This window comes from Rattus norvegicus, chromosome 7 (genome assembly GCF_021556685.1).
Source record: "Rattus norvegicus strain SHRSP/BbbUtx chromosome 7, alternate assembly SHRSP_T2T, whole genome shotgun sequence".
Taxonomy (NCBI): Eukaryota; Metazoa; Chordata; class Mammalia; order Rodentia; family Muridae; genus Rattus; species Rattus norvegicus.
Genome location: NC_141540.1, coordinates 80560383 through 80583806, shown reverse-complemented (window position 1 = coordinate 80583806; position 23424 = coordinate 80560383). Strand labels below are relative to the sequence as shown.

General features: G+C 43.0%; 1 protein-coding gene across 2 annotated transcripts in view; it reads left to right on the top strand.

Annotated features, from left to right (window-relative positions):
* Dpys (dihydropyrimidinase) overlaps window positions 1–23424 on the top strand; it is a 78505-nt gene that overhangs the window by 30652 nt on the left and 24429 nt on the right. For both annotated transcript variants that reach the window (XM_087558939.1, NM_031705.2), the window contains 3 exon segments: window positions 529–685; window positions 1422–1563; window positions 3922–4064. In XM_087558939.1, coding sequence (XP_087415065.1) covers window positions 529–685; window positions 1422–1563; window positions 3922–4064 — 442 coding nt within the window.

Genomic DNA, 23424 nt, shown 5'->3' with positions numbered 1-23424 from the left:
TGACTCAAAGTTCCTGGGTTTAAATCCTACCTCCTTCACTCTGCACCCGTGAAATACATATAAAGTGTCTGTAGAGAAATGACATAATCCTGTAGCTTTATCTTTTAATTGAATAATAATAGCATTTACCCAATAGGATTCTAAGGTTGCATTATAAATACAGCCCTCCATGTCCTCTGGCTTATACTTCAGGAGCAGCGGAGAATAATCCAAAATGGTTTTCATAACCTCTACTTGGAAGGAGAGCACGCCATTTGCATTCAATCTAATTGACTCAACAAATCACACAGGCCAGCCTGATGACAAACGACTGGGACCATGATCTGTACCTTGCAATGCAAATGACCAGAACACATTAAATGCTCAGTAATCAGCTATTGAATCTGGTTCCCAAAAGCGAGATGTGGGGTGGGGTGCTCTTAAGCTACAGTATCATCCTCTACTCTGAGAGAGAAGACTGTGTATGTTTGTCAGATGACTTTCTTAAATGTGCATTAAGGGACCAAATCTTGCCTTTGAACCTTCCAGGAAAGGTGGTCTATGGAGAACCAATTGCAGCAGGTCTGGGCACGGATGGCACTCAGTACTGGAATAAAGAATGGCGCCATGCAGCCCACCATGTCATGGGTCCCCCACTGAGACCTGATCCATCAACGCCTGGCTTTCTCATGAATCTGTTGGCTAAGTAATAATATTTACATGACCGTAAAGTATTTGGATGGGAGATAATTCTTTATCAGTCTTATCTTTGGATGGAGGAAAGCTTCTCTTAAATCTGTAGATCCAAAGACCTTCTGGCCTTCTGTTGGAGCCATGGTATATGAGGAGCAGAATACACTGGACTTAGGATGTTTAAGAGAATACGGTCTGTTCTCAGCCAGTCTTACATCTGTGTTCATGACAATATGGACATCTGCCACTGGGCTGCTCTGGAGGACCAGCCTCCATTGCCATAGATCACCATGAGGTTATCTTATGTGGTATTCTACTCACAAGAAATTTATCCCTGCATTGCTCCTAGTGAGCATACTGTTTGCATTGCCAGGGTCATACAACTCTCAGTTTTTAGATAGGACAGGCTTGCAGCCACGGGCTCGCAGGTCTTGGAGGAGAGTCTAGCAGGCACCCTATCACCTCACAGGCCATTTCTTCCTCACACCAGCCAGCTTCTTCCAATTAGGCTAGGAAATTGAAAAACGGTAGAAGGCAGACTTGCCAAGGGTTCTGTACCATAATCCTTATGAGCGTGTTCTCAAAAAGTGCTTCCTAAGACAGAGAGAAGACGGGTGAGTTGTGCACCTAGAAATTCTCACATGTGCCCTCCCACTGCTTGGCATCTCACAGAGGAGACAGAAGGCTAAGAAACACCGAGTGTCCCCCTCACCTCATCATTGCCTTTCTTCCTTGTCCATTCTTTACAGTGGCGATCTGACCACAACAGGGAGTGACAACTGCACTTTCAACACCTGCCAAAAAGCTCTAGGGAAGGATGACTTCACTAAGATTCCCAATGGGGTGAATGGTGTCGAGGACAGGATGTCGGTGATATGGGAAAAGGGCGTGGTGAGTTTCATGGGAATGAGTATGGGATCACGCAGGGTCATGTTGCTGGGGGACCAAAGAAACACAAACCTTTATAGAAAGTTCTCTCTCTCTCTCTCTCTCCTCTCTCTCTCTCTCTCTCTCTCTCTCTCTCTCTCTCTCACACACACACACACACACACACACACACACACACATACACACACATACACACACACACACAAACTGGGAATCACTACAGTCACTATCAACCCCACCCCACACCCCTCCAGGATATCACCAGCAAACAAGCAGTTGGTTTCGCTGCACAGGTCATCTCAGAAGATGTGTTCTGTCATTTGTGCAGAGACATTGGGGACTGGATCCATGTAGGCTTATTCTTTATGTGTCATTAATGTAAATATTTGAACTGATGGGAAAAATATATGGAGGATATTAAATTTGCTCTCTGAAGTTACATAGATAATGAAATCTGTGGGCAACGTGATTTTTTTTAAACTAATAATAAATGAAGAATGAATAAAAAGTTTTTTCCTAAGGATGGAGCAAAACCCCATGGGCAGAAGTCAGGCATTAACCCAGCTATCCATGTGCTGTGTGCAGTTATAAAGATCTACAGCAAGACTAAGTAGACCCAAGGTTCTCCCTGTGATGCTTTTCAAAGATAACTCTCTTTGATGATACATTTATCATATTTCATACTTGAGAATTTTCTTTGATTGTTTCTCCTACATCCACTGCTATTTCTAACTCTCATTGCTGTGATTAAACATGAGGACCAAAGGCAAGTTAGGGAGGAAAAGGGTTTATTTGGCTTACATTTCCACACCCTAGTCCATCATTGAAGGAAGTCTGGACAGGAGCTCAAACAGGGCAGGAACCTGAAGGCCACAGCTGATGCAGATCCCTAGATGATGTTGTTCCCTGGCAAGCCATGAGGGCTTGTTCAGCCTGATTTCTTACAGAATTCAAGGCCGTCAGCCCAGAGATAGAACCACCCACCTTGTGCTGGGCTCCTCCACCTTCCATCACTAATTAAGAAAATGCCTACATTCGGATCTTAGGGAGGCATTTTCTCAATTGAGGTTGCCTCCGTCCACATAGCTCTACCTTGTGTCAAGTAGCCAACACATTCATTATGCTCTGAATCCTATTGATTTTATTTTCAGAATGCCTCCTCATTTCCATATTCATAACTGCTATGTAATTGGAGGCTCCAGTTTTGTTCCAATAGTCTCAAAGCTGCCTTCCTTATACTCAGTGACCACTTGCTCCAACCTGTCCCATCCTGAGTTGTGACTCTGCTCTAAGTGAAGCTCGGCGTATGTCATTCCTTCTCAAAAACACATTAGTGCTGTCCATTACCAGACGGGTCGTGTTTAAGCAATCAATTTAGTACAAGGGTCTTCGAAACATCTCTCCAGTTCTAGCTTCTGCTGATCTTCCTCCTTGACCCCCTTTCTCCACTCTTAGCTCTAACCATCCCTCATGATTCTCCCTCTCTTTCTCCTTGCTTAACTATTCCAAATTATAGTCCAAACTCCCTCCTTACACTTGTGTTACTACAGTAAACATCTTAATGAAAGATTTTCAGTCTACTCTAGTTCTCATTCATATAAAGATATATTTATATACATCTTTAAATATGGCCTTTAAAAATATTTGAGTATTTTCCAATAACATGCATGGAATTGTATAATTTTCTGAAACAGTAAGATGATTTACTTCTGGGACTAATAGAAATAATAAACAAATTTTCAAAGGCAGTCTTGTCATACACATATATAAGCCCTATAAAGATTCTATGTTAAAATTTCTTAAAATAGATTTTCCATGATTTTTTGCTTCACATAAATTTAAATTATATAAAATTATACCTCTTGTGCTTATCATTTATCTTGTAAAGGCACTATCACATAATTTAAAAACATTATAACTATCTTGTTTTGACTATGTAGTATTTTACCTACTATCCACATGATCATCTCACAGAGTTAAGTCTGCAATAAATGAAGTATAAAATGAATATTGTTATGACAGTGGAAAACTTTAAAGGGGGATGGAAAATGCCATTATGGGCCTTTAGCTACTGTGTGGAGTAATCTTGGATGATCTGGGGACAGATGGGAAAGATATAGTAGGGTTGCCTTTTAATCTGATTGGATTTTAGGAAGGCCATCTTCAGGCTTCTATAGGTCCTTGTCTTTGTCAATGGTGCTGTGACTGACTTATACTGCACATGCACAGACTCCTTGATGTAGGAAATGCGATACAGTTCTGTTTGGATTGATAGATGTAAGTCTTTCACTTTTATCTCCAGAGGAGGCGTTCATGTTTGATCATCATAACAAATGCATCTTCTTTGAATTGTTTTTACAGCACAGTGGCAAAATGGATGAAAATAGATTTGTGGCAGTTACCAGCACAAATGCAGCCAAAATCTTTAATCTTTATCCGAAAAAAGGAAGAATAGCTGTAGGCTCAGATGCTGACATTGTGATCTGGGACCCAGAAGCCACCAGGTAAGTCTGATATCTTGTGTTACCAGGTTTTACCCTTGAAGAAAAGCATTAAGGTTGCAAAGAAATCTCACCTAGGCCTTTCCCAGCATCGCTTGCTAGGCAATTTATTTTTCTGTGCTCAGGAATTCTAAGCCTGTGCAGAAGATAAAGGTTTGGATGGACAAGTGTTTCTTTGTTTTTCTTGGCACAGAGGATGCCAACTTTGTGTAGAACTCACTGGGAATGGATATGTATAGAAAACCAATATGAGTTTGCCACTCCAGCACCTGGCAAAGGCCCGAGTTCACATGCAGGGAATGAGCAGAAGAAAAGAAAAGGCTTAATTTGAAAAGAACTGAATTGGAAACTCAAAATAATTACAGCCTTTTAAAAGCTTTTAGATAGAAAGATCCCAGCACAAAAGACATCACTTTTAGTTAGCCAAACTTTCCAGATGAGCTCAGCCTCAGCCTGCATTTCCCAGCGGGCTTAAACCCTTTGTTCTCAATTTCCATATTTCTTCTATGTTAGTTAATATTGTGGGTCTGGCAAATTCCACCAATTCAAAAGAGCATTGATGGAGGTTCAATTTCTGCTAAATTCTTCTTGTAAAATACTGTCCCCAACAGTACTTGTTTGCTCAGTCCTTGTGGTAAGCACTGGTAAGGGAGGGGATTCTGCACACAAACACTGTGTGTGCACATGTGTGTACATGGAGATTTGATGGTCCTTCTGCCTTCACTATATGGAATTTATTCAAGGTCTAATATGTGTGTGTTTTTCATAGTAAAAGTGCATAGTTTCTAGGAAGTGATATTGTTACAGAGATACCAAAGTGCCCTTGGGCCACCTACTGGGAAAAAGATGGCCATTTGGAATTTGGAACATGAAGGAAGCTCCTATGGCTGAGAGCCTAGAAACAGGCCCCAGATGGTCCTTTATGGTTGGCACTTTCTTCAGGACGCTCACTGTCCCTACCTAGGGATCAGTTCATGGGGATTGCCAGGGCATGGTCCTGGCAGGTAGTCTTTGGCCATCATTCCAGTACATCACCTCATTGCTGCTTTAAAATCCGTGCCAAGCAGTAAAAAGCTGCGTGAGAACCTCGAGTCAGGAGCTATCCTGAGATCACAGCCAGTCACAACCCGAGGCCTTTGTCCTTATGCTGAGAGGGAGTTACATTTAAAGAATCTATGCCTGATAAAGCTAAATGTAGACAGGCTTTCTACTAGTCCAGGAAGGATAATGGGAGAACAATTACTTGGCTTTGTGGACTCCAGATGATCTGTGTGGGTTGTATTTTGGAGAACTTCTTCTGTAAGTCTCACTCTGCAGGTCCCACTACTGTCCAGCAATGGTCCTCTTGTGCAATTCAAGTAATTTAGGCCATTGCTCCAAGGCTGGAACTAGGTTGGTCTTTTGAAACATCTTGTGGCTTATGACGATCACAAGGTTTAATTAGAAAAGTCAGACATTCTCAAGATTCCTCTCTCATGAAAGAAATATGTGAAAAGTGGTAATTTGTGAAGAATTCTGTTTAAGTCATCTCATTGATTAGTGACAGTGTGTGCAAGTCTGTGGGGCAGAGGGTGCTTTGTATCTAAGATGGCGGTCCTCAGGTAAAACCAAGGAAGCCAACTCTAAGTTAATGAGAAAACTATAACTGTGAACAATGTGCAAGAATTATACTTCATTTTTCATGTTCTATTTTTATCCCATTGGGGTTGACAGTTTAATTCTATTCTCTGTTTTCCTGTATCAAAGTGGAAAGAAAATAAAATACTCTGTTGAACTTTGAAACTCTCCAGTCTAGTTCTAATCCCAGGGAGAGCACTGGGACAATGGTTCCATGGCTCCTCCTCCTCCTCCTGTTCCTCCTCCTGTTCCTCTTTCTCTTCCTTCTCCTGTTCCTCTTTCTCCTCTTCTTCCTCCTGTTCCTCTTTCTCTTCCTCCTCCTGTTCCTCTTTCTCCTCTTCCTCCTCCTGTTCCTCTTTCTCCTCCTCCTCCTAGTCTCCTTTTCTTCTTCAATTATTTATTTAATAGTTTTTGCAACTCATTCACTTTTTTATTGAAAGTATATTTTGCCATATTATATATTCTAATTATGGTTTCATCTCCCCCAGCTCCTTCCAGATCACCCCCCCTCTATTCTTCACCCACTCTAATAGCAATAAAATAGTGTAAGACAAAATAAAAGCAAAACAGCTGGAATAGGAAGAAACAGAAGAAAATGACCTTTTTTAAAAAAATGACAAAAACACATATAGACGCAGAGACATACATTTGCACACACAAAAAAAACCATAAAAATACAACACACAATATATGCAAATATGGTATATGAAAGACCTATAAGGGGGAGGGAACAGGAAAGAAGGAAAGAAGGAAAGGTGGATGGAAGGACAGAACAATGGAGGGAAGGAAGGAAAGGAAGGAAGAGTATGTCCAGACAAAGCATTAGGGGACAAGGCACCTCTAAAAACTGCCATGGAGTTTGTTTTGAGCTGCTGGGCACTTCCTTTTAACCTTCCAGACCTGGGTGTCTCCAGCAGGACCCCAGTTGAGAGTCTCTCCCTGGTTTGAGTTCTGCGGATCACACCAGCTCAGGTACAATGTGTTGTCTTCCTCAGACAACTGGACAATAAGGAATGACCGGAATGTAAGGTTGTGAATAATTCACTCACTTTATTTACCACACTTTGCTGCTTGGAGGGTATTTATAGGCTGTGATTATGTCTCCCTGAGTCATGCCCGAGGCTATACAAATTTAGATCACTTTCTCACAAGCTCCAGTTACTAATCTCTGTAACATTGTTTTGTCCCTCCTGTCCTAGTCACTTGCTTCAGAGTGGTGCATAATGATCCAGATGTGCAGTTATTTTTTTAAAAATGGTCTATTACTTACTTAATTTTCCTTCAGTTTAGTCTAAGAATAACTAACTTAAGGTCAAACTCATGCTTCTGTACTGCAATAGGCATCTTATTCCTAATCTGGTAGGCATTTATCCAGCTGTTCATCTCTTTTATTTGTTCTTTACCTATCTTTTATATAACAACTGTTCTTTATATAATAATGACTAAAGAAAGTTAAAAATGTAAAATCTGTTTTGGTGTGTGTGTGTGTGTGTGTGTGTGTGTGTGTGTGTGTGTGTGTGTGTTTAGCCTTGTGAACACTAAGTTGTCATTACTATGACACATATGTGTTAGCACTACCAAGTACTATGCTTCCAATTCTGGTCTGCTTATCATGAATACCCCAGTGCCAGAAGCACTGGGAAGCAACACAGGCCTGAGTGACTGGGGTTCTGACTTGGCACCACCAAGGGCCACTTAAAGTATCTGCAGAGCTTAATGGCAAAGAGCTTCTTGAACTTGTTGAAGTTCTGGGTCCTGTTCCTGGTACCATGCGCACAACATAAAGAAGAAAGGAAATGAGATCAATGTATACCTACTCCTCTTTTATAAAACAAAGTAATCATTACTATGTCTACCTCAAGATTACCATGAACCAACATATGTGAACATGTTTTATAAATGAGCTAGCCCTGTGGATAGTCTTTGCTTTATATAGGAAGTCCCATGTTCAAACCCCAGCACTGCATACACTGATGCAATGTTGTTTCATACACTACATACAATGTTGCTTCATACATGACATACAATGTTGCTGCATACACTACATCCAATGTTGCTTCATACACTACACCCAATGTTGCTTCATACACTACATACAATGTTGCTGCATACACTACACCCAATGTTGCTTCATACACTACATACAATGTTGCTTCATACACTACACCCAATGTTGCTGCATACACTACATACAATGTCAAATACCCATAATTCCAGAATTTGGGAAGTAGAGGCAAGAGAATCAGAAATTCAAGATTGTCTTTGGATATGTAATGGGTTTAAAAACAGCTTGCTAGGAATCACGGTGGTGGGGCCATTAAGATACACTGTTATCATGACCTTATCCTTTCTAGTTCGGCTACTGTGTGCTTTGCTGAGTATGCGCACTTTGGGTTATGCTCAGTTCCTTCCCCTGTGTTGACCAGGCAGTCAGGTAAACGGAGGGGCTCTACTATGCCAACTCCCACATCCTCTTAGAAACCTATAGATCTTTCCATTTTCTATGTTTTTGTTATCCAACTGAAGACAGAAAAATATTATCAAGCTAATGAAATGGCCCAGTCCTCTTTGGAACTTTTATTTGACATTTTAAATTCTGTATGAATTTTTTTCTCATATACCATAAAAATTTTGTACTAACATGCACAATTTGTAGAATATGGAGAAAAGAGAGAGGGGGTTGTTGGGGAGGAGGCTTCATGGGATAAGGGATTGGATGATCATTTAAACAATGAGAGAGAGTGTTTTGCATAGTTCACACACGAAGGGAGAAACAGGAGTATCTAGGTCAATCCCAACACCCATTTTCTCTATTCCTGGCCTGCTTATTATGAGAAAGGTACTCAGTTGGGCTCTCTGTTCCCAGTCAAAATGTATGCAGATGACCTCAGCTGGGACATTTCTAATGCACCACAATATTTTTAGCCTCACTGCACACATCATCCACAGCTCTGTACTGTCCTTAGAGATGGAGAATGCTCACCATCGTCACCTCCCACCTCTCCCTGCCCTGCACACTGAATTCTAGCGACTCCTGCGCACCTGTTCACAGTGCCACACCATAGTCTTCCTTTACTTTCTGAATCTTTGTTATATTGTTAAGGTGCATTTTAAAAAGGAATAGGGGATATGATGATGGCAGAGAGACTCCCCCGGGGTCACACTGACAGAATGGCACTATTGTCACAGTCAATGAACTGATATCCCTATACTATGAGTGGCTAGAGCCTATCCTGCATTCAGGTTTGCTCAGCTCTTAACCCAGCATTCATTTCTGTCCCAAGATCCCACCCAGGATCCCATATTAGATCTGAGGTTGGGCTGAGGTGTGGCAATTTCTCTACCTTTGCTTTTAATTCCTTTACCTGTGATAAGGAATTATATTCAAGTATGTTGGAGAATGTCTTTGTTGTGCTTTTCTTTCTGATGGTTTTTCTCCTACCCAGCCACAGGTTTGGGGAACAAATAAGACAAAAGTCTCACTTTCCATTAGTCATGAAGAGTGCATATAACAGAGGTAATATCACACAGTTGGTGTGCGCTGGGTGCCTGGCTGGGTCAGTCTCTGCCAGGCATAGCAATGGTCCAGCACCTGCTTCTTCTGTATGGCACTTTTGGAGAGGAAGTTACTGCACACAAGCCAAACCTAAGGAGTGAGGTGCTATGCCCTAGACCTGTGCTCGAATTGGTATTTTGGAACTTGGGCTTGGTCAAGCTCAGCACAGTAGAATTTCAGCAAATGCAGTTGAGCAAAGTGGAAGAGACTGGCCTTCCACAGTGCACAGGAGGCTGGGGGGACTTGGCAGTGGCTGGGGGACACTGGGAAGACTGCCTTCAGCAACAGATGTGCTTCAGAGAATGTCAAGGAGAGCATCTCCTCATTTGTGCTTTTAATTACTGTACAGGATCCTTCAATGATGAACAGAATGGAAGGATGCAGACACAGATCAGTAAAAATGAGCTTTTCTAAGTGCAGGAGGATGTCCTGTTTCGTTCTTTTTGTTCTCTTGAAACAGACTTTGACTTTTGAGGTTGAGAGCGGTTTGTCAAGCAGAAGTAGCTGGGGCTTGAAGAGAACTGCTCTTGGGTGCTCACAAACTCTCTCTGAGCTGCTTCACCTTGGAGCCAGGTTCTGAGGGTGGGGATTGTACAGGTCCCTCCTTTGAGAAACTGTCAGTCCAGGGAGAGGAGAGGGAATATAGAATGAGGTGGTCTCAGTCTCAGAAGGGATGCGCTGCGGATACTGTTAGAGAGGTTCAGAGCAGAGAGATCCTGTGTGAAAGAAGAGAACGGCGTGCTGTCACACAGGATGGGAGTGGGTACAGCATCTGTATCTGAGAGACAAGACTGAGGCAGAGGCCGAGTGAACTGAAGCACCAGGGAGGAGTCCAGAGTGAAGCAGTTAAAGCTGAGGATGGTGTGAGAGACGAGTCCTGGCTCCAGGGAAAAGGAAGACAAGGCAGTCACTGTCATAGACTAAGGTGAATGTTAACAAAGTTAGCCTTGTGGAAAAGTATTATTTAATCAAGGGAAGAAATAGATTTCTCTAAAGGAGGATAGTCTGTCTTGCGAAAAAGTACTCCCCTTTATCCTATGATGGTAATTTTAACACTAACTTCAGACTGGTGTTATGTGTGATCTCTGTTTTATCATATAATTAGACACTAGATGTTTTTCTGCAAAATTCCTCAAATGCTTTTAGCAAAGGTGATTGCCTCCTTTGATTAGTTATTGCAGATGACAGCAATGTACATTGAACTCCGTATCCTGAAGGGGGCGCCCACAACCTACACTGAGCTGCCGGAGCTGCTGGTTACGTAAGGAGGCAGCCTCCTGAGAGAGGAAGGGATTGCTAACGCTTTGGGGGCTACATGGTTCCTAGATGTTTCTGCTTGTTTTTGATTCATGTTGGTTATTAACGGCATGTAGAGAACAGTGTGCCCGCTACATAATCTGCTGCCCTAAAACCGGGTTTCGTTAATGTCACCAAAGGAGGTCAGGAGAAAGGCAGGGCATCCATGCTTTTCTCCGTTCATTTCTTGTTTTGTACATCTACAATGGAGCTGCATGGTTCCGGAGTGAGGCATCTGATGAGCGCTGAAGGATAGTGAGAGGGGACTGGGAGTGGGGTGAGGGGAAGGTTTGGAAATCCTGATGAAAGATTACCTTAAACATAACAAGTCTGTAAAAAAAAAAGTCTTTGCAAAATCAACTGCAAAACCTCTTCTGTGCCATTACACATTTAAATAAAGGCTGCGTTTAGTGCAACGCGAACATCATCAACTATTTTTTTCGTTTTGGAAATGAAGAGTCCCCTGCATTCAGCTTGACAGCTCATTGAGCCACCGTCTATCTCTTGTGACAGAAGTGTGTGTGCCCTACGCTTCACTGCTCGGGTCAAAGCTTTAGATCTAAGGACATATCCCTTATCTACTTATTTGGCCTTTTGTTGGTAGAATATTCTGGTACTTAGCTTAGGGAGAAGAAATCAGGAGTGTGGTTTTTATGTGGCATTGAAACAGAATTTTAAGATGTCATGAGGTTGAAACAGAGATCAGCCAAAATGGCCAACCTGTGAAAAGTCTGATCGGAGAGAGGGGAAAGCCAGCTACTTGCAGGTCTGCAAAGCAGCAGTAGCTCCTGGGCTGGCAATGTAAGGCTGTTCTTTGAGCTCTGGCTCTTTGGTATTCATTAAAGAGCACTTAGTTACTATGGAAACCGTCCCTTTTCAGTATTTATGAGCTACAGGGTATCTCACAGCATCTCAAGCACACAAACACACATTGACTACTGTGTGCACTGAAACATTTGATGAAGACTTCTAGCTGGTCTGTATTCTTCAGAGGAGGCATATTTTTGTTTCCAGTTATTTTGGGTTTATTATTTTTTTTAAACTCAATTACAGCAAGTTTTGACCTTGGATACACCATTCTGGAAGGCATTGTGCTGCCTCTCCTGCTTAATTTCCTGCCTTTTCTCAGTGTAGATAGAGATAAACGAATTTAACTTTATATTCAGTGAAGAGTAATGACTTGAGGATTATGAATGTGCCCTGGGTTCTGCCAAGGAATCTTAGTATGAAATTGATCAGGAGAGGGATAGTTCTTTAAGGGACATTGAGCAATGGGAAGTAAAAAGCATCAAGACCCAAACAGTGATGCCATAGCATCGGGGATGCCTTCAAAGAGCCTGCTTGGCATTTTCCTTGCAGTGGCTCATTGTGTGTCATCCAATTTCTGAACTGTAATTCTTCTCTTCTTCCTCCAAAGAAGTATATGCACACATGTGAGAGTGCACACACACACACACATGCACACACATGCACACACATATAAACACATGCACAAGCACACACACACATACACACACACATGGACACACACACATAAACACATGCACAAGCACACACAAGCACACACACATACACGCACACGCACACACATAAACACATGCACAAGCACACACATAAGCACACACACAAGCATACACACAAGCACACACACACACATGCACACATACACACACATATAAACACATGCACAAGCACACACATAAGCACACACACAAGCATACACACAAGCACACACACACACATGCACACATACACACACATATAAACACATGCACAAGCACACACAAGCACACACACACAAGCACATACATAAGCTCACACACAAGCACACACACACACACACAGAGTTTGTGATTGTTTTGAAAAGCTGAACAGCATAAAGATTTGCTTTTCATACCTATTGCTGACGGACGCTGTAAAGAACTCTGCTCTCAGGCCCCAAAGTTCAGTTCTTCCAGTTCATATGGTAAGGGAAGATGAGAGGGCACACAGGGCTAGAAACATGGATGGTCACAGCATGATTTCTCTGTTGTGCTATCATGATGCAGCATGATGTTGGAAGCTGCAGGTGGGTCTGCACAGCTGTAGCAACATCCTCCACACAGTTGATACTACAGATGTGCATGATCCCAGGATAATTTCTCGATGGATGGTAATTATAGTGAAGTATGTTGAAGTATGAGTGTTGTTGTTGTGGTTGTTGTTGTGGTTGATCCACACCAAATGCAGCCCACTGTTCAGGCACTGGGGTAGTAATGCCCTGGTGGGAGAAGAAATGTTTTTATTAAAATTTTTCTTTAAAACGGTTTGCGACTAACAACTTTGCCTTTTCTGAGCTGGTTGTGACATTAAGAATGCTACTTGGTTGAATGCTACTTGGTTAGTTTTGGTTTTGAAATATTGCTGTTGTAAGGATGCTGTACACAAATCCTCAGCTTATAGGTAAGCAATGCTCACAGTACTCAGTACATAGCAGTGCCCACACAGCAGCAGGGGCCCAGTGTGTGGGTGGGTGGGAGCTGTGGCTAGCCATGGCTGTCCGTCAGAACTCACTATATAACATGAAGACAGTGTAAGAGAATGATATTTCACTCAGGGCATCTTCCATTTCATAGACACCTCCAGTTTCCACGGAGAAAGACGGAAACTGAGAAGCTTGCCGAGTTCTCTTTGTCTAGGACAGCCTGATGAAATCCTGGTTCAGTGCCCCATGTGACCTCTTAAAAATTATTTGTAGTGAAGCTGTTCAAACCAATCACCTAAGATTATTTTATGGCCTTCGGAAGACAGATGCTTAAGTTTGAACTTTTCATGAGAAGAAAGTCTAGCTTCCCTGATAACACATAGGGGTGAAATATTAACCACTATTTATTGTACGTTGTTTATTTGAACGTGTTCTTATGCAACTGAACCTTTTAAGTGAACTAGAAATGATTTCTGAGGGCTTTCTTAGCAATGGCTGAACTGTTGTTTACGTGATAAAAGTGAAGCAAGTCAGTGTTGACTCTCAGGGACCAGGCAATCCTGAGCCTTTCCCTTTGCCAGAGCAAGCAGGATTTGGGTTTAGCATTAAAATCAGGCAAAAGCCTCAGGCCCAAGAGAAGCTGTGTAAGAGGCACAGGCTCAGCTAAGCTCCTGTCTTGTTTCCTCCCTACCCAGTATACACTCGTGTTTTTATGTCTTCACATTGGCCTTGATCCCAGGACTGTTGCAGGAAAATACAGGAGCTCGATAATTATTTGCTGAGTGAATGAACCAGATTTTAGTAGCCTTGGACTACCAAAAGCAAATATGTGCTTTTAGATGTGTGTGTGTGTGTGTGTGTGTGTGTGTGTGTGTGTGTGTGTGTGTTTCTCCCTTCTGAATTTTGTTTACCAGCTCTTGGACCCATCTCAAGATCCACATTTTATAGTTTTTCTTTTTCAGTTAAAAAATATAAGAAGAAAGGAATCCCGGCATTTCTGTCTTCATCCCTAAAGCTGCCCTTGATAAAAGCCATAGTCTACAGCCAGTGGCTAGGGGCTATCACCAGCCTGTGCATTATGGTGGCTTATTCCAGGATGGACCCTTTTGTAGGTCTTAGAGCCACTCTTAGCTCTCGCTAGTTACTCTGACAATATGAGTTCTAGGATATGGAGGAAACAAAAAGGAGTCCATAGGCATCAAAGGAAATTTGATGTTAGTACTTAATAGGAATCCTAGGGACCTTATACTTGCAGTGTGCAGAAAGAGTCATGGTTTCCTACAGGGGCTTTGGAGAAAGACCAGCAAACACATAGCACTCCCTCTGGGAAAAGAACCTATGACAGTGGTAGTTGGAGACTGAGTATTTCAAGGTAATGCTTTTTGTTTGTTTGCTTGTTTGCTTTCCCAGTGGCTTGAACAAGACACCGAAATTCATAGTTTAAGATTTTTGTTTGTTTCTTTATTTGCTTTTTATAGATGAGAGGTCCCTGGACTAACCATGACACCACTGGGAATTTATTCCAAGTGCGAATTCTCAAGTCCTATCCCACACTGGCTTCTTCATATTTGAACATGCCCTACAGGGGTTCTGATACACACTGGAGTCTGAGAAACTCTAGTTTAGACTCACAGAACTGAATAAGGTTTAGAGTCTCAAAGTTAACTGTAGCTGAGTTGGCCCCAGAGGCAGAAGGCTTCACCCATCTTTGTTTGTTTAGTCCTTGAGAGCCCAGTGCTGTCTGGACACAGACGTTTCCTTCTCCTGTACTATAATGTGTCCTTTATCCACTCATTCCATAACATAGGCCAATAGATTGGCCTTTCCGATGGTGAATGAACTAAGGAGAAGGGAAAAGCCATAAAGCTTAACCATACTTTTTACACCCAAGTTGTAAAATCAGGGTCTGCAAAGAGGTTGTACCTTCTGTCTTTTGCTTCAACCCCTGTTTTGTTCCTTTTTTAGAGTTATCTAAATTTCTCTTCACTCAAGACTGGAAGAATGAAGTTAAGAATAACTGTGATAGTTCAATAAGAAATACCAGGGCATAGCATATTAGTTAGTGTTTTAAATTTCTGTGACCAGAACATGTGGTGGAAACAAGAGCGAGAGACTGTCTTTTGGCTCGGTTTTAGGGAGTCCTCGTCATGGAGAAGGAGGCATGGCAAAGCCGCCCAGCTCACAGCTGCAGCAATGCCTGTCATAGGCTCTTTACATCACAGTGGTACAGGAAGCAGAAGGAAAGAACCAGAAGCCACGCTACAACATGTAAGGGCTGGGCCCCCATTGACCTACTTCTGTGAGCTAGGCCCTACCACCAAAAGGTTCCACAGTCTCCCCGCAAACAGTGCCACCAGCTGGGAAATAAGCACTCAAGACATGAGCTTGTAGAGGAAATTTCAGAGTCAAACCATGGTTCATGGCTTCTAATCCCATGTGAATGTCTGAAGCCTATCCATGCTGAGTTGAAATGAGGAACTATACCAAAAGCTCACATCTCAGTTAATGTAGAGCAAGAGAAGGAGTCTGCGTAGTTAAAGTAAGAAAGGCAATGCTTAATGGTGAGGGAAGACAAAGACGCCATTCACTCGAGACATCACCCTTGTCAGGATTATGTCTGGGTTCTGAACAGCACGCTGCCAAGAGCTCTTTTCTATGGTCTCGGAGATTCCATTCGTTGCTTTACTGATCTGAAAAACATCTAGCCAGACAACTGGACTGCACAGTCATAGTCCCAAATATTCAAGAGGCTGGGTATAGGAGGAGTTTGAGATCATCTGGGCAACATGGTCCAACCCATTTAAAAAAAGAAAACAAAAACCAAACCAAACAAACAAACACCCAGGGTGAAACTGTGGCTCCCTGGTACAGCATTTGCCTCAGGTCACGATGTCCCAGGCTCCATGCCCAGCATCACCAAGAAAGTAAGATTCTCTCAAACAAGCACACTGTGTACAGATAAAATTATAAATAAATAAGATAAGATACAGACATCAGGAGCTTAGAGACTAGGGGATAAATGAAGGTACAAAAACTTTATACACAGAGTAGGAATATACAAGCACATAGTGGGGACACAATATAAACGTTTGCCAATCTATGTCTTTTGAATTGTAGTTTCTACCTGCCCATATCAACCAGGCCAGACCCACAGAAATGGACTAGAGAGTTTGGACCCCTCTCCTGTTCCCTGTGAAGCAAACATTCACCTTCAGACTCTTGAGTCTGCATTCACTTTGTTGTTCTAATTACACAGTGAATCTTCAAAGTATTGTCTCACACCCAAGACATGTAAACCCAAGGTCTTTGATTACAGACACGCACATCCTGAACAAACACCTACACTGACCCTTCAGTCCCTGACTCTTGATAGATATAAAGGGAGACTCTTGATGCAAGTGAGACCAAGGCTTCTCCCCTATGCTCCTGGGCAACAGACGGCATGTCTGTCCTTGGCTATAAGAATTCACTTGGCTGAGGCACGGCACAGATCCCTGTAAACCTGCCAGGGTGCCTGGACCCCGGCCTAGAGCACATCCGGCAGGCAGCATGGCTTCTCTGGACACCAGAAGGCAGTTGACTTTCCAATTTGAAAGAGTTTGTGTGCCTCCAGAACGCCTACCCAGTGTCTCCTAGAAAAGAGTGACTGCACACACCACAGAGAGCATGGGGAGAAGACAGGGCAGGGTAGATTTATTTGATCACTGTAACTTGAGTCACATTAAACCTGTTGTCTAATTTCCTTTGTCTAACTTGATTTTTCTTTGGCTGGGAGGCAAATCGATCAATACTGGTTTTCATGCTGTGATTATGTTGCCTGCAGGAAATTTTTCAGTGGTTCACCAGGCCTGCTTTTAGTTCTGTAATTGTGATTATATGACCTCCCTGGACCAGAAGTGAGGCTTCCCATCTGTCCAGAGCCCTCACAAAACACCCTGTGCAGAGGTCAAGTAGGCCACCCCTCTTGGGCAGAGTGTGGCACCTAAGCAGGGGACGGATGTCTGCTGGGGTTTCTCTGCCTGCCTTCTGAGGTAGATGGATTTGTTTTATTTTTTCTTTCCCGTGAATCTCTTCATCTAGATATCTTTCTGTGTTTGCAATGCCCTTTGCCTCTCTGGGTTTTTGACATGTAGCTTCTTTACTTTGCCGTTATATTTTATCTCTGCCTGCCCCCTGGCTTTTCTTTCCCAACAGGAAATCCTGACTTTGCTCTCAACTCTACTCTCCTGCCAAGCTTCCAAAGGAACAACAATGAAAAGGCAAATTTGTCCATGTTTTTAAGATAGAACATTTATCAGTATAGAAGCTTATTAAATTCCACATGGCAAGGGAAAAGAATGCTGGCAGTTGGCTATAAACAGATTCACTGCTTACTATGTGTGATTTCTGAACACTGTGGAAGACATAAGTGTAATGAGTAATACCTGTTATTTAAAAAGGTGTGTGTTAATGGGACAGACAAGGCACAAATGTGGGAAAGACAAATAATATTTCAAAGGGAAAACTGAAACAATTCACCTTAGTGCAGGAGATGGGGAAGGACTGAATCCTGATGGGGAAAAACATGATCTAAAGATAATTCTGAGCTGTGTTCATCTGCAGTGAATCCACAGAAGGTTGGCTTGTGCTTAGGAAAGGGTACAGGATCAAGAGAATCCTCAAGGGTGTCTCTGGGTTTGAAAACAGAGAGCAGACACACTGTCACTGTGGGGAAGCCAGGGCTTCACGAGAAGACTGGGAGAGATACACTAAGGAGTCATAAAGACACTGCAGGGTGAGGTACAGATGGTGAGGAAGAGAAACTAGGATTATTCTTGCTCATGCAGACAAGGGCTTTGAGTGCTGAATCAAATATAGAAGGAATTCTGATACAGCTCAAGTGATTGAATGTTTTCAAGTGATAGTTTGAGTTGATCTAAATGCATGATACCACCTGTATCAGTTACTTCTCCATTGCTGCTGTGAAACAGTGTAACCAAAGCAATTTATAGAAAGGAGGTCTTTTAGGCTTATAATTTCAGAGGGATATGTTGTGGTGGGGAGGCAGCAGGCAGAGCAGGAACTGCGCAGCTGTTTCTACAAGCATGAAGTAGAGAGAGAGAGAACCAGGAGTAGGAGGAGGTCTTAACATCTCAAAGCCCAACCCCAGTGACATACTCCCTCCCTCAAGCCACAACCCCTAAACCTCCCGAAACAGTGTCAAAAACTGGGAACCAAATATTCAAATGCCTGAGACTTCAGGGCACACTCATTTCTCCTCATATCACTACATTATTATATGACACTTTCATGGCATACATGGTAGTAAAGTAAAAGAGACCAGGAGGGTGTTGTGGCACTAACGTTATACCCTGCTTTGCCAGGGACATTGCCAATTTTATGGGACTCCCATGTCCTTGGAAATCCCCCCAGTTGTGAATTAATGGTAGCAAATTGTCACCCTATGAGAATGACTTGGTCCAAGGCCTGAGAGCTTGTCTTATGACCAGCTCATTTACGGAAGCCTGACTAAATCATATTTTAGGGAGCCAGCCGAATGTGTAGGATGGATTGGAGTCAGTGAGAGTTGCAGGAGGCAGTTGATGGGGTTTGGATAGAACCACACATGGTGTCTGCAAGATGGTGTGACACTGAGACTAGGAAGTCTCAAGTTCAAGGATTGCCTGATGCATAAGAGTGAGCCCAAGCACTGTCTGGGCTCCCAGTGAGAGGAGATGGTCTCAAGACACAGAAGCAGAAAGGAAGGCAAGGGAATGGCCCAGTACGAATGTTTACAGTACATGCAGGAGGATCTTGGCTTAATCTCTAGTTTTAAAATAAAAGGTAGACACTTTCAGCAGCCATGGAAAGGGAAGAGAAAGAGGAATTGATTTTACAGGGCTTGGTTTTGTTTTTTTTTCCCTTGAAAGATCCCCGAAGGGAGACCCTTACTCAAGTCTCAGGAAGTCGCGGACCCCAGACACTCGAGAGACCATCTTGATGCAATGTGTAGAGGTGAAGTTTATTATGGAGAGCTCCGGGCCGACATGTATCCCACGCAGGAGACAGAGGTGTCGACCCTGAGTGGCTGGGAGAAGGGCTTTTTAAAGGAAGAAGTCACAAGCCCCAGGAGATGAGGGGATGTCAAAAGGAAATACCAAAAATGTCACAAGGGAAAACTCTCAAAGTCACAGGATTGTTCTTAAGACTCTAGGGTTTAAATCAGGGGAAAGGTCAAGCATTCTCCTGAGAACAAATCTTGATTCCTGTCTCTAAGGGTAAAAGTTTGTCAGAGTTGACGAGGCATCTGCATCTGAAACACATCTGTTTAGGCTTCAGTCCGGTTTCCTGGAATACTATCTGCAGGACACAATGGCTGGAACATTGTCTATAGGGCACAATGGGGGCTTGAACCAGAACAGAACCCGTTACTCATTCACTCACGTCTGGTGACATCCGGAGGGTCAGTGAGTCTGTACCAGTCCTCCTGCATTTTTAACCATCTGTCTTCCTGAGTCAGATCCTGTTGCTGAGTTTTAAGCTAGTTTAAAACTCTATCTCTCACCCTAACAGGGAAAACTCTCTCCAAGAAACTGACGAAACACTGGACATGAGGTTAAAGAGAAGTTGATGTTTATTTGTGACCCATAGTTTAGTAAATACCAGGTGACAGTAACAGACTGCACTCACAATCCAGTGGCAGGTTTTTAACTTAAGACCTAATTGGGCAGAGAAGAACCAGCAGCACTTGTCAAGTTTCCCCTGACCTTGGTAAAATGTAGGTTTTTCCCCCCTTCGGTAAAATGCAGATACAATAACAATAGCATCATCATTTTGTGAATATTGGAAGGAAATTGGGTGTGCAGAGAAAGAAACATCAATGCAGTCATCATCGTGGGTAAAAAAATTGACAGCTCTAGAGTTTCAGAAGCTGGCAGGGAGACACAATGTACATGTGGAATCCTAGAGGCAAACAAAGCTTAGAAAAATCAACAGCGGTCCCAGGATCCCAGTTTGGCTTGTCAATCACGGCTTCATCCCTGTCGAATTCATTTTCTCTCCCACACTTTCACCGACAGGTCTGCTGGGTGCTATTTTGACCACAATGTCACCAGAATGTCCCTTGGATGCTACACTGTGCAGAGGCATTATATAGTTTGGGGGTGATCCAAATATATCTTAGAACCCTTTGATTCTCAGGAGAGCAGCCTGACAGCATGGAGCAGGGGCCTCGGGGAAGATTATCTGACACTTCTCTGTGAAGTCCCTCTTCTGGGCTCATGGTAATGAGTACCTTTTACAGTTTTTAAAGTTTTGCTATTTTAAAACCAGCTCCTCTGATTGTTTCCATTGTATCAACTACTAACGGCAGACCCGCAGACCCGTCCTAGCAGTCTGCTCATGCTGCCGCACAACCGGTTTCTCTCCTTCCACTTCTTGCTTCTTTTTATGTAAGAATTATTACCTTTCAGCTGCAAATTGCTGATATTTGAGCACTAATGAAGCCAAGTGCTTTTTCCGTTTATTAGTCACCAGGTTTTGTTTTTTTTTCTTATAGAGGAATATCAATTCATGCCTGTTACTATTTCTTCACGTAACATAATTTATTATTGTTTTTGTTTATTATTATTATCATCATCATCGTCATCATCATCATCAAAGGGTTCTATCCCATTTCTTGCAAGCTCTCCAACGTTTCTGAGACATAAATGCTGTGGTCCCTGGAAAGTGTTCAGGGTAAAACTATGAGGTGCCACGCCCATCGCTATCATTGAAATGCTAATCTTGCTCTTTAACTTAGGTCAGAATCCTGTTTACAGCAAAGAAATTCTTTTTAATTCAGAAACATCAAGAGTGGAATGTCAACTTCAAGGGCCAGGGATTTTCCTCTGTTCTTGGCCCAGCCTCAGCTCCCAGAACAGTGCCTGCAGGGTATGCAGTAGGTGGGCAATAAGTGCACAGATGAGAGAGAGGCTGGTTGGGGACTCATTAACAGTTAAGACTTGGCTACATTCCTTTACCAACATGGAGTTTGTTTTGTTTTCTTCTTTCTCCCTCTCTCCCTCCCTCCCTCTCTCTCTCCCTCCCTCTCTCCCTCCCTCCCTCTCTCCCTCCCTCCCTCTCTCCCTCCCTCTCTCTCTCCCCACCTTCTTTCACTCCATGCTTTGTTACAATTGAAGCCAGAGATGAGTACAGTGGTGCAGATGGAGTTGCGAGGCCAGAGGTATGAAACAGTCACGTTAAGATCCTCCACAGCTCTAAGAGCCTAATTCCTCTATGGTAACATCATAGCCCTCATTAGCAACCTGACCTCACTTGTGTGAAATAAGAGACAAGAAAGGTTTGATGATGCAAGTGATGATTTGATAAAACACCCAAGGTGTTGCCCTGCTTTCAATTTACCAGCATCTAATTTCCAAATACAGGGCAAACCCACCACTTCTCCTCTGCCCAGTTATCACTTTGCTGGTCCTTGTGAGAACATTTTGTATGCAAGGTCTGATGAAGTGAAGCACGGTGATATGCTGTCTTGGACGACCTCTTTGGGGAAAATGGGTTAGATACAAGCTTATGCACATTAGTATATTTTCCTTTAAAAAAAAAAAAAAGCAAGGGGCTGGGGATTTAGCTCAGTGGTAGAGCGCTTACCTAGGAAGTGCAAGGCCCTGGGTTCGGTCCCCAGCTCCAAAAAAAAGAACCAAAAAAAAAAAAAAACAAAAAAAAAAAAACAAACCAAAAACAAACAAAAAAAACCCTCATAGGTGAAACATCTTTTCCAAAGATGGTTTTGTTTTGTTTTGTTTTGTTGGTATATTTTGACCCCTAATTTTTTCTTAAGGGGCCCTAGCATTTCTGGAAAGATCTGGGGAAGAATTTCAGGTGTGTTTAGTTCCAGACATGTTGGAAGTGTCACTTCCAGCAGGAAGTGACATACTATGGCTGACCTCTTGATGTTTGAGTGACAAAGATTCCTGTTTATGGATAGAGGTGACTGACCCAGTTTTCCTGAGCCTCAGTGTAATGAGGATTAGATAAAATAGGGTATGACTCGCTTCTAACATCAGAGTCTCATAGATAAGCATTCGGTAAATCGAAGCCATAACTAAACCTTGTTATCACACTCATCAGAGACAGCCTCAACTATGCTTTGAACCATGGAGATGCTATTAGTACATGCAAGGAAAACAAGTGACTTCAAAGGTGAATCATTTCAGATTTTAAAAGAGAAAGATAGCTCCTTCTGAGCAACGAGACCAGATATAAACCATCTAGGATATGTCAGAGTTTGTGTGTGTGTGTGTGTGTGTGTGTGTGTGTGTGTGTGTGTGTGTGTGCATCTGTCTGTCTGTCTTTCTTTCTGTGTATATTCATACACTTCTCACACATATAGGTAAGATTGACCTTCTACATTGGCTGGGATTGCAGTTTCATTCTCTGTATCTGATGCTGGAGCTTGAAGTCCAGATGGCAGGGTGCTGGCATGGAGAGAGACAGGGCTGACAGGAGAAAGCAGGACAAGAAGAACCCTAGTATGAGGGATCTCAGAGACAGTGAGCCCCATGGTTCACGTGTCTTCGGTGGTGTAACGCCACTGGTCTTGGACCCAAGCACACATGCATGGCCCAGGAGCCACAGCACCTGAAGGAAGATGCAGGGCAGGGTGAGCATTGTAGGTCTGAGCCCCGCCTTCCTGCCATTCAGTGTCTTAGTAGACAACTTCATCTCCTATTTTCATTGCAGAGAGTGTACCATTGACAGGACAACAAAACGATTACGCCCAAGTCTAGCTTAGTGAAGCAATGAATCTTCTGGGGTTACTCTCAGGAGGATTTGTGAGGGGCTACTCACAGGAGCTGCATTACTGAAAAGCCCTGTATCCCAGCATGAATGAGGACTCACGGATGTTGTACCATGAGTTTCCTGTGTAATTACCAGAAGCTATAAAAGTCCTCTCTCCACACCAAGTGTTTTCTGGGTAGTGGGAGAGGCTTCTGAAGTTTACAAGTTCCATGAACTTCCTGCATCATACATTTCTTGCGAGCCTCATGAGCTAAGCCCCTCCTTTATGGCCATGAGGGAATTCTTTAATGTGGAAGAAACAGCTATACGACAAACGTGCCATACAAAATGACTGCCCTTTACCCCCTTTGAAACATGTGTGCCATTATCCAGCTGAACATTCACTTCAAGGATCCCTTTCAAGGATGAGGGTCCTGAGATGGAGTGCTTCCCAGTTCACACAGCTGAGAAGACCAGAGAAGAGCTTCAAAGCAGGCCAGGTGGTCTTCATTGTGTGTGTGAGTTAACACTGTGAGGGCTCAGCCTTCCCCGAAGGGCAGTCAGGGAAAGGTCACTACTGTCCCAGTTGAAGGCATGGTCTCTGGGGATGGGCTGTCTGGCTAGTAACCCCACCCAGCTACTGAGCGAGGTGAACACTATAGCCTCTCTCT